This window comes from Grammomys surdaster, unplaced genomic scaffold (genome assembly GCF_004785775.1).
Source record: "Grammomys surdaster isolate TR1022 unplaced genomic scaffold, NIH_TR_1.0 251, whole genome shotgun sequence".
Lineage (NCBI taxonomy): Eukaryota > Metazoa > Chordata > Mammalia > Rodentia > Muridae > Grammomys > Grammomys surdaster.
Window position 1 is genome coordinate 2,618,363 of NW_021604692.1, and position 12,375 is coordinate 2,630,737.

Sequence of the window (12,375 nt, forward strand, 5' to 3'; positions counted from 1 at the left end):
TCTCTCTCTCTCTCTCTCTCTCTCTCTCTCTCTCTCTCTCTCTCTCTCTCTCTCTCTTCTTCTCTGTGTGTGTGATCTTCTATGCTATGTATACAAGGTGGCCTGAAACATTATAATACTAAAGAATTTTACATAAATCCTGCCCCTCCCACCCAGATTATTGTTGGCCATGGCATTTGTCACAATAATAGAAAAACTAGGACACATGTTCACACAAAAACTTGTATATGATGTATTGTCAGTGCAGTTTTTTTGTCCATTATTTAAAACTCAGAACCAATCAAATGTCTGTCAGCTGATGAATGTACATGAATTGGGATATTTGTGCGCTTTTATTGGCCGTAACAAAGGGAATGAAGCATTGACCTGGATTTCAATTCAGATGACTCATGAACATAAGTGAGAGCTCTGAGTTTAAGGCTAGCCTTGTCTACAGAGTGAGTTTCAGGGCAGCCAGGGCTACACAGAGAAACCATGAAACAAAACAAAAAATATCCTACCAAACAAAAAAACAAAACAAAAAAAATCACTTTTAGTCCTGCCAGGAAAAATTTTATAAGACATATATTTTCTGGAGTTTCGAAATGGTTCAATTGGCAAAGTGCTATCCATACAACCATGAGGACTTAAGCTCAAGGACTTACCCATATGAGACGCTGGGAGCTGCAGTATGCACCTGCAGTCCTGGTGCTAAGGTAGGCAGGAGGCTGTTCAGGGCTTGCTGACCAGCTGGTCTAGCTGACCTGGTAACATCAGGTTCACATAACATCAGGTTCACATAGATATCCTGTCTCAAAAACTGGAGGTGAAGTTGGATGTGCTGGTGGATTCCTCTGTTCCCAGACTCTGGGATGCACAGGACGTTGGTAGTGAGTTTGAGGTTAGCTTGTCTACATAATGAGTTCCAGCACAGCCAAGGCTTTACAGTGAGAGTCTGTGTGAAAAATAGAACACAAGGGCTGGAGAGATGGTTCAGTGGTTTAGACCACTGGCTGTTCTTCTAGAGGACCTGGGTTCAATTCCCAGCACCCACAGGACAGTTCATACCTGCCTGTAAGTCCAGTTCCAGGGGATCTGACACCCTCACACAGATATGCATGCAGGCAGGACACCAATGCACATTGATTAATTAATTAATTAATTAGTTAGTTAATTAATTTTAGAAACCCAAAAAGCAAAAAGTGAACATTAGAAGACACCTGACCTTTGGCTTCCATACACATGTATAAACACAAATGTATATACACACACAACTCTGTTATTCCAGACAGGCTCTTTTAAACATTTTTTCCTATTACATTTATTTGTGTGTGTTTGGGTGCATGTGTGTCATGACACGTGTATGCAGATCAGAAAACAACTTGGAGTCAAATCCTCTTTCTACTCTGTGGGCTCCAAGGGCTGAACTCAGTCCGTCAGGCTTGGGAGTAGGCACCTTTAATTGCTGAGCCATCTTGCCAGCCCTCCTGGGAGGCTCTTAGTGGCAAGTAGCTTGCAATTCTGTTCTCAGAAGATGTCTGGCTCCCTTGAACTTGCTGATGACTGCTGTGCTTCCACAGGCGGAGAACATCATGCTTTTGGAGTTAGATATGCCCAGCCGGACCACCAGAGACTATGAGGGCCCAGCCATTTCTCCCAAGGTCCAGGCTGCACTGGATGCAGCTCTACAGGATGAAGATGAGATACAGGTGGATGCCTCATCCTTTGAAAGCACGGCAAACAGAAAACCCAAGGCCAGGTGAGTGCCTTCTAGTGACCTGTGTTTGAAAGGCCATTTGAGCTAAGTGTAATAGTGAATGCTTTAATCCCAGCACCCAGGAGGGCATGGTCCTAGTCCCTGTTTATTCTGGCCTGCACTTGCTGAGCACCCCACGTCCCTCCTCCTCCTGGCAGGTGGGTTGGCCAGGCCCAGAGGGCCATGTTAGTTTAGTGGTTTACAGTTCAAAGAATGGTTTTCAGAGCATCGAGGAATGGCCACCTTGGAATGTGCACACCAGTTGGTAATGTCCACATGTGTTTGACTTTTGCAGGCCCAAGAGTGGCAGGAAATCAGGATCCTCCTCTTCCTCCTCAGGAAACCCTGCATCTCAGTTTTACCCACAGTCTCGGGGGCTGGTTCCCAAGTAACCCAGCACCCCCTCCCAGTGTGGGAACAGCATTGTCTTCTGAGAGAAGAGCGAGCACAATACTGCAGAGATGACTTGAGCCTAAACGCAGAACCATTCCCCCGAGGAGGAGTGATGGCCTCTTTGCAGATTAGCCAACTTAGTCTGCCCGAACATGCTGGTCCTGATCTGGTACTCAGTTCCTCTGGGAAGTGTCCTTTAATTAGCATCTCAGAATGCATGGGTAAGGTAAACCGCAAAGTCCAAGTGGACAGCAAGAGAATGACCATGACCTTGCTTTCCTTCTTTCTCCCTTTCCCTCCCCACCCTCCCTTCCTCTCCTCCTCTCTAGCCTCTTCTTTACACCAGCCTCCCTTCTTGTTAAACAATATGAAGTCGAGGCCTCCTTAGGACTGTGTGTGGAGCCTCGCCCTAAAGTGACAGCAGGGCTGAGAAATGAAAGCCCTAGAACTTGAATAGGTGCCTGCCTCTGTCAGGTGAAATGAGAGATCTCACTTGGAACCAAGCCCCAGGATGGCACGATGGGCATGCGATCCAGCTTCCGGGCCCCTCAGTAGGAATAGATCTGCCTGGAATCCATTGAATGGGGCAGTGGCTTCCAGTTCCTGCTCCAGAAGGACTTGGTGTTGGAAGCAATAGAAAAGACATTCCCTTTGTCTCCTGGGAGAGTTTGGGGAAATAGCTTTTTTAAAATCTCAAAACCATGACCATCCTGTTAAAGACCTAAGTCTATAAAACCAGTGCCATGTCCATCTACCATGTCACCTTACTCTTCATTTGTCACCGTCTTTCCCCAAGTACACATGCTCTGGCTGAGTAGACTTGTGTAGACCCACATACAGAGCACGCCTATAGAGTGTGCCTCGAGGTGGGAAAAGGGAAGCTGGCTCTGCCTTCTCTGATGGGAGTAGAGTTAGGGGAAGGCATTATCAAGGCTCACTTCTGAATTCCCCATTTGGGTCCATACCGTCCTGGGAACAGAAGAATGAGTAGGCAGATGCAGACTAGTGGCAGGAGACTCAGAGCAGGAGGAAGGGAAGATAGAGATGGAAGCAAAGGAATCCTGTCTGCCTGGAGCAGAAACCACTGACTCCTACAAGTGTGGCTCCCCTGGGTGGAGAGGAGCCCTAGGTGCTGGCAAGAAGAGGCTCCGAGTGAATAGACTCAGAGGGGAGGCCACACTTCCTGTTTACATAGACTAGTTTGATTTATAAGTTTTAGTTCTTCATGTTCCCGCACCTCAAGCTTTGCTTTATGTTGGTCATTAGGTGACAGTTACTCATTTTCCCCAAGAGAAATGCATGAGAGTGTGGGGCGTGTGTGCACACTAGTGCCTGTGCTCTGGATGTGTCTCTAAGAGCTTTAGAAATACTCCAACATGCAGCATTTGCCTTTGTCTGTGTTCAAGGCCCACAGAATGGCTAGTCCAGTCTAGAAGCACGCCCCATGAAGTGTCTTGAGTCCACGATCCAATCCTGAGGGGACAGTCTGAGTCCTCAAGTCTGCCACACTGGCGTACCTTGCTGGCATGGTGCCTCAGAAAGATGGCGACTCAGGTGGGCCTTGAGATGTGTTTTAACCCAGCTGCATGGTCTCCAGGTCCATTTCTGGACAGAGCCATGGGAAGGAGGAGGAAAGTGCAATGTCTTGATATTCTGTATCATGGAGATCCATGGATCTTCATGCTAGCTTCCTTTCTGAACCCAGAGCCCTATTACGCAGTCCCTGGGATAGAACATCTTTCTTGGTCTCAAACCCTGCTCCTTACTTATGTCCTAAGAGTTTGCTTGTTTGACTAGGAACCAAATGAGGAGATGTGTGCTCTAAGATGGCTGTTTGCTGGTGATACTTGTCTCTCTTACATTTCCTCACAGCTAGTCTAAATTCTGTAGGCTGAAAACATTTGTGTACCAAAACAAAGGATTGCAAACTTCGGGTACTATCATACCTTAATACTGGTGTCTTGAAGTAGTTAATGTGATAGTGGCGGGGGTTAAGTAACATACGGAACTTTTCCAAGAAAGCAAAAGAAAAAACCATCTGGAAGACATGATTATTAAAGCAAGCTTGCCCTGTCCTCTGCTGGGTTCCTACAGTGGTCTGTGGACACCAAGTAGAAGGCCACCCATGTGGTGATGAAGCTGTCCCTTCCTGGGCAGCCTCTGGTGCTTCTCTTTTCTCAATACGGATCCGATACTGAAGAGAGCAGATGGTAAAAATGTCTTGCTTCCCCCAGAATGCTGCTGCTTTGAGTTCTGAATTAAGCCAAGAGTATAGAGGATATATCAAGCTCATTGAGGGACCAAAGCTTTATGCTGTTAGTTATCTGGGATGCTGGAAGGCCTCCATGCCTGCAGTAGCTACTGTAGTCTAGAAGCAAGTCTTTAAAAGGATCTAAGAAGACCATCTGGGAGGAGTTTGAGGCTGCGCATACAATCCTCTCGGGACTCTTTTCCTCTGTTCAGCAGAATGTATCTGAAATTGTATCAAATGACACAATTTGCAGATCTTTCCAGTCAAAATCAGAGTCCCTAAACCATAGGCATGAAGCACTTTCTGAGACTGACCTGCATTGACTTGCTCCCTGTCTGATGCCTGCATGCTGCTTGAATTGTTCCACCCACATCTCCGTGACCCAGGGTGCCAGAGTGCAGTCCAGCTCAGGCACGGGCCATTTGTCTGCTCTTCCCGACTCTTGTTAAGTCCTCCTTCACTGAATGTAGACTCTGCCAAGTTTCTGAGAAGCGTCAATTCCCTGATAACATAGGCTACAGTTCTGCCTCCCTTTTGCCTCTCGAGTTTGAGGGGTACTGTGAACATCTTAGACCATCCAGACACCATCCATAAATGAAATGGGGCCACTAATGTACTCCAAAAGCCATAATGAAAAATCTCAGAGGGAACTAGGTAAGAACAGCATGCCCCACAGTTACCATGCAAGTCTGGGTCTGGTACTTTCAGATTCCAGCACCTTCCTCTCTGCCCATCTCATGAATGAAATGTTTCTGAGGTTATTTATGAAAGCAGTGATGTGGGCAGGCAGGAGGCGGGGCTTGATGGCTCTTTGGAGTTACTATTGATCTTGACCTTCTCTTTGGCTGTCTTTTAGATAAGGATGTGCCAGTACTTGGGACTCGTTAAGTTTTACAATTGATATTTATTTGTATTATCTCTTTGTCTATCGATGTAAACGTGATTCTAAACTAAAATGTGTAATAAAAATCAATCAGATTTATTGTATCTACAAAAAGGTGTCCTTGTAAATGATTAGTGCCTTTTAAAATGATTTGCCTGTAGCTAATACGCTGTGATTTCCTTTCAGCATTTAAACTATTGTAGTTTCAGACTAGGAGGAGAATGTCCGCACTGAATTGTAATGTGGACATTTACAGTACAGCTTGGAGAGTGACTTGAGGGCAGGGCCGAGGTGTGGCTTAGAGGAAGAGCTCCTCCTAACATGCAAGAAAGACCTCACTAAAAGGAAGGAAGGACTGACAGAAACTATGTGTCATGTTTTTGTAGTAGTTCCCGTCCTGAGTTACTTGGGCCTGGGCAAGAGGCATGCGAATTTTCAACTTCAAACTTTGCTTTTTAAAGTTCTTTTAAAGGTATTATACATGATACAGTTTACTTTAAAATATACCCATATTCTTTTAAAAAACAAAATGTCTTTTGTTGTTTACCATCAGGAAACCAAAAGATTGAAAGTGGGCCTCATGCCTTGTAGCGTCTTATATTCCAAGGCATGCTGGGTGAACCTCAGCAGGTCTAGCACCTCCTCCAGAGAAACGGGACTGGTAGGAGGAGCCATATATTAGTTCTACTCTTCTGTTGCTGTGATAAAGTCCAGTGGCCAAATGCAATTCATAGAAGAGTTTATTTTGGTACAATTTCAGAGGGTGAGAGTCTCTCATGGAAGGGATGAATGGCAGCAAGCAGCAGGAAGCTCTGAGATCACATCTCAACCACACAGGCAGCAGAGAGAAAGAATTGGAAATGGTCAAGGCTATAAACTCTTAAAGCCCACCCTCAGTGACATACTTCTTTCAGCAAGCCTCCTCAGAGTTCCACAACCTCCCTAAACAGCTGCCAACTGGGGAGTGTTTTAAATTCCTTCATCTATAGGGGATGGCTCTCACTTAAACCACCAAAAACTTTGGACTCTGAGCTGGGTTTGAATTCTACCATTGACTTTACTCTGTACCTCTTTGAATGTAAGGAATTTAATTTACTTCTCTAGCTTTTGGAGCCCCTGTCTGTCAGGTTGGGTGAGAATAGCCTTGTAGGGCTCTTCAGATGATTAGCAATATAATGAAGGCAACCTGCACAGTGTGTGCCCTAGAACAACATTCATCAGTGGTCATTGCTACAATAAAGCTGTGTGTTGAGGAAGATGCGATGAACAGTCTGTATCACAGGAAACCAGTAGTCAGAACTGAGCAATCCAGCTGTACATGTGATATTAGACAAAAGGTTCAGAAGCCATCTTTAGCAGACTCTAAAGAAAAGCAGCTAGCCATTTAACAAGTATCAAGTACCTACTGTTTACCAAGCCATTCAGGCACTAGTGGAACCAGACTGAGATAGTTCCTGGCACATGGAAAAGGGATGGTGCTTGCACTTCAAAGGGGAAGCATTAACCCAAAGCATAGAAATAAAGGCTTTAATCCCAGTACTCAAGAGGCAAAAGCAAGTAGATTTCTGTGAGTTCAAGACCAGGCTGGTCTACATAGCAAGTTCCAGGCCAAGAGGACAGATGTGAGCTGGACCAAGGAAGAAGGAAAGGCTTGTGACAAGGTGGGGACAGTACTTGTGAAGGCTTTGTGGGAAAAAGAAGTACTGAGGCTCGTGTGCACTCCTGCTGTCCCCAACCCTGCGGTCCTTTCCTCACTGCAGCAAAGCATGCAGAACTCCACAGAGGCGATCTAGCATAGAACATCAAAATACCAACAAGAAAGTTGCACATCAGCTGGAGGGATGCTCAACAACTGAGAATACTGTCTCTCTCAGAGGACCTGGGTTTGATTCCCACCACTCAAATGATGACTCAGTTCTGGGGGATCTGATGCCCTTTTCTGGCTTCCATGGGCACCAGGCACACAGACATACATGCAGGAGAGATACACCTATTTGCATAAAGTAAATACAAAAATTCACACAGCACTGAGACAGTGACTTATGTGACTTGGGCAGTTTGTTTTTCTTCATAAAATAGTCTTAGATTATGTTGTAGTATGTTTTTACTTCCTATCCTGTTCCATAAAGGAAACATAAAGCCTTCCTTGGCTTAACAAGTAATAGTGGAAAAAAGTCAGAATCCATAACAAGAAATCAAGTAAAGGGTGATTTGAATCTTGTGTTATTAAAATATGTTAGAACTCTGGGTTGACCAGGGACTATCAAAATGAAGATAGATCCAGGACAGGGTACCCAAGTGACTTGGGTATTCCTGCCAATTTAGTTGTCTTCCTTTTCCTCCTCTTCCTCCTCCCCTTCCTTCTCTTCCTCCTCTTTCATCTTCATCTCCCCCTCCTCTTACTCCTCTTCATTGTCTTTTGGTTTTTTGAGATAGTTTTTCTGTGTAACAGCCTTGGCTATCCTGGAACTCTGTTGACCAGGTTGGCCTTGAATGCACACAGATCCACCTGCTTCTGCCTCCCATGTGCTGAGATTAAAGGTGTGTACTACTACTGCCTGACTCAATTGAATTGTATTTTCATCTTTGGTATTGTTTTTAAAAATTGTTTGAGAAAATACTAAATCTTGGAGACTGCTTTGAACTTCACACTGATCATTTAATCTTGGGGCCTGTGATTTTGGCAGGCCCTTTTAGACTACAGTTGCCATTTGATGGAAATTTACTCTGAGAATTTGGTATCTAAGAACCATGTGGTCACATCTGCCAGTGGAGTTGTTGGTGACATTTGTCAAGGATGTAACTGTAGCTCTTGCAGCTGCTGTCATTGCAGCCGTGGTTTTTAATCACTGGGTTTGTGGTTAACCGGTCCCTGGGTGCTTCAGTTAGGCAAGCAAATTGGGGACTAGCTGGAAGAGTGGGCATGTGCAGGGGCACAGGTCTCTTGCTGCAGCTCTGGGGACCATATAGTCCATCTATACCTAGTGTGTACCTATGTGCTAGGAGGTCCTGTTGCCCAGGACACAGGGAGAGGAAGTAAGATGTATTATGACTCTTCTGACCAGGGTGTGTGTGTGTGTGTGTGTGTGTGTGTGTGTGTGTGTGTGTAAAACTCATGGCTTGGATTTTGCATGTTTAGAACCTTTGAGGTCTGCCCCTTGCTTCATACTGCCTTCAGACTGGGCGATACAGCCTCCATTTGATTCTCTTTCTGTTTGTAGTTTCATACATGTGCTTTCTGCCTAAAAACATTCTTTCTACTGTGTGTGAATAACTCCTACTCATCTCTTAGGTTCCAAGGTGTGTTTTTTGGAGAGGAGGAGGTCCTTTACTTTTTTAAAGTGTCCATATGTAGCCCAAGTTGACTATACCTTGAAATACTCTTGTCTTAGCCTCTAAATGCTCGGATTACATGTCTGTGCAACCTGCCTGGCTTTCAGGAACCATGCTTAAGTCACCTCCACAGTCGTCTTGGCTTTTCTCCAGCTCTGCCTGGCTGGAGGGTCCCTAGTACCTTGCTCCCTTCTTAGCCCTTTTCCAGTTTTGCCTTTGTGCATTTCTTGGCCAGACTCCTTGAAGAGATGACCTGATGACCTTTTCTGGCATTTAGACGGCTGGGATAGATAAGTCTGCTGTCAGAGGGGGAGTGATGTGCTCCAGGAGGAATGGAGGAAAGCTTTGTAGAGGAAGTGACAGGTGGGTTTTGCCCTCTGGGCAAAGACAGAGTAGCATGCCAGACAAAGGGACAGGAACAAGTGCCTGGAGCACTCCTGGTGACTAGGGAATCTGTAAGGCCTGGAGCGATGGAGGACAAGGTAGAGAATAGCTCTGGAGAATCTCAGCTGCACCACTTTCTGTAACTTCTGTGTCATTGTATACGCACCACATAAAGGAAGCACAGCTCTGTTTGTACCCCAGCATGCTCTACCAATGAGCCTTCAAAGTTATTATTATTGAAAGCAGTTCTGTTAAATGCCTGCAGTAAGCCTGTCTGCCATTCACACGTGTTTTCTGGGCTTGGTTGGCAAACTCTCCACCAGTTTTCTCTGGCACAGTTCACTATGCAAGGCATTCCAAGGACTGCTTCAGCTTGACACCATGGTTTTGGTCCCCTAGGAATAGGGCCAGACTACTCAAAGAAGGGCCGGGGAGACAACTCCCTTGCTGGGATTGAGAGCAGATCAGTTAAACTTCTGCCATTTGCTTTGAAATATACCTTGTCCAGGCAAAGAAGATTTCCATTGGCCATTCATAACTCTTATAGACAACAGCCATGGACCACACCCTTCCCAAAGATGGTAGGTGAGTAGTGGCACTGATCTGAGATTTTCATAAAGAGCCTCCCTCTTAGGTTTCCTGAGACAAGGTCTTGTTAGGTAGTCCTGGATGGCCCAGAACTCATGGTGTGGACCAAGCTGGTCTTGAACTTAGTATGTGTCTCATACCAGTTCTGAATGTGATCTGTCGGCCTCATACCAGCACATTTGACTCTAAAATGATCAGTTGTAGAACTGTGCCATGTGGTCAGGAGCTGGATGGAAGGCCCAGGTCACCTCACAGCCAGGCTCAGGAAAGCTAGACTGAAGTGCATGGCTGCCAAGTGATGGTTTTCCTCTGCCAAATGCAACTTGAAGGTGGCAAAGCTGTGTGACCAAGTTGGCAGATGAGACTTCACAAAACTCTCATTCACATACTGCGTGGTATGTATGCTTCAATGCAGTTGTGTAACTGCTTAATCTGTAATCAAGCACTGTAGTCCAACCAAGGGCTATAAGATGGAGATGCCAGGCCATGCTGAAGAGCAAAGACTCAATGAAGGGAACGGAGGAATGGCCCATGAACGAGAGAGGTCTGAAGCCACAGCAGCCTGGATTTGTATTACTGCCCTCAATAAGCCACCATGCCTCTCTAGGTAGAAGAGACCCTGCAGAGTTGCTGAAGGGATTAAGCAGCCATCCTTCAGGCACACAGGAGGAGGTGTATATTACTAAATAGCACATAGTACTTGCAGTGGTAGTAAAGCATTATGTAAAGTTCCTGTATTCAGATCCTGATGTGCCCAGAGTTGCTTAACCTTCCCGAGTTTTGGAGTTGTCTCCTCATCTCTACAGTATCAAGGAAGGGTCCAAATGTGAGCATATGCATCACCATGTCTGGTTTTCTATTGATAGTAAAAGCCACAAAGGCTGGGTGTGGTAGGTTACACTAGTATACTGATACACAAGCAGCAGGGGATCATGAGTTTGAGCTAGCAGAGGCTCCATAGTCAAAGCCTGTCAAAGGGGAAAAACCAATACAGAAACATTTAAAGAATCAAATCACCAGAAAGTCCATTGACCAGAGCCAAATGATCTTTTGAATATCTTTATATAGTCCGTTTGCCTTCATTTTATTTATATATATATATATATATATATATGCATACACACATACACATACATACATAAACACATACATACATACATACATTCACACACATACATACATATGGGGCTGTGGACCATGTAGTTCAGTAGTAGAGTGTGGTTAAGGATATGTGAGGCTCTGGGCTTTACATGGAGCGTCCAAAACAAAACAATACACACAGGTTCATAGTACACTATTGCTTCCATTCAGTAAAATGTGGACACAAACAGTTAATGTAGGGTGATTTTTTAATAGACACCTAACCCCTGATTGATCTATCCAGAATGTATTAGCCTTGCTGGTCTCTGAAGGGGTTACTGGTTTCTTGGATTTTGTTTTGTTTTGTTTTGTTGGGGCTTTTTTGTTTTGTTTTGAAAATTTATTTTATATATGTGAGCACACTTGTCACCATCTTCAGACACCAGAAGAGGGCATCAGATCTCATTACGGATGGTTGTGAGCCACCATGTGGTTGCTGGGAATTGAACTCAGGGGCTCTGGAAGACCAGTCAGTGCTTCCAACCTCTGAGCCATCTCTGCAGCCCCTGGAGTTAGCAGTTTTTAGACTATTTTATGCAATGCTGTATTAGCAACCTCAGACATAGACTACAGTTACTTATATATTCCCTGGGGCTAATCCTAGGTATATATTACAAGATATCTGTTAGCTGTATCTATATCCAAATCCCATTTGCCAAAAACAACCATAATTTTGTTACATTAAGCCTAAGAACCCAGCAGTAAGTAACTTATGGTCATCTTCATATATCCTTGGAAAAACTGAATTCTGCCTATAATTTTAACCCTCACCATTCTGACCTATCACCATTTGAACTATTTCTATTAACTTTTAAGAATATTAAGGCAGGCATGGTGGCGTATACCTTTAATCCCAGCATTCAGGAGGTAGGGGCAGGGGCAGAGAGAGGGGGCAGAGATGCAGAGCCAGCTCTGTGAATTAGAGGCCAGCCTAGTGTACACAATCATTTCCAGGTCAGCCAGGGCTGCATAGTAAGCACACACACACACACACACACACACACACACACACACACACACGCGTGTGTGTGTGTCTCAACAAAACAATTCCTTATTGAAGTTTTCTTGTTAGGCTGGTGAGATTGCTCTGTGGGTAAAGTGCTTGCTGTCAAGTCCTGTGACCTGAGCTTGCTATCCAGAACTTACATAGTGGAGGGGGCCAGAGTTGGCCTCTGATCTCCACACATGGTCATGGTGTGTGTGCTACTCCCACTTACAAATATAGTAATGTTTTAATTTCCAAAAAAGGTTTTAAAAATTAAAAAGACCAAATAACTCAGCCCTGTATAGTCCAGGATGGTTGCAAAATGCACCTTGAACTGATCCTTCTGCCTCCACTCCCCATGTGCTAGGAGTCCATATGTGACACTGTGCCTGGCTAGTAAGGCTTTAATATTTCTTATATGGGTAGCAGAGACCCCCTCACTTTATTGTCCTTGCCCTCATGTTTTGCTGCATAAGAGTTAAACTGAGGCAGTCCAATCAACTAACTGACTGATAAACTTCTGAACTTTCATATTTAGAAAGATTCCAGCTCTAGGATAATAAAGATATTTTCCTTCTAGTACTGTCATTATCATATGTAAATACAAATATAAAATATATACTGGAATTTAGATTTAATAAGGGAGACGGGATCCCAGCTTGTATGCTCTTGTCAGTATTACC

General features: G+C 44.7%; 1 protein-coding gene across 2 annotated transcripts in view; it reads left to right on the top strand.

Annotated features, from left to right (window-relative positions):
• Kif3b (kinesin family member 3B) overlaps positions 1-5,376 on the top strand; it is a 41,144-nt gene extending 35,768 nt beyond the window's left edge. For both annotated transcript variants that reach the window (XM_028774978.1, XM_028774979.1), the window contains 2 exons: positions 1,560-1,738; positions 2,031-5,376. In XM_028774978.1, the coding sequence (XP_028630811.1) occupies positions 1,560-1,738; positions 2,031-2,127 (276 nt within the window). In that variant the 3' untranslated portion in view covers positions 2,128-5,376. The remainder of the gene's footprint in view (positions 1-1,559; positions 1,739-2,030) is intronic.
• Positions 5,377-12,375: the final 6,999 nt, after the last annotated feature.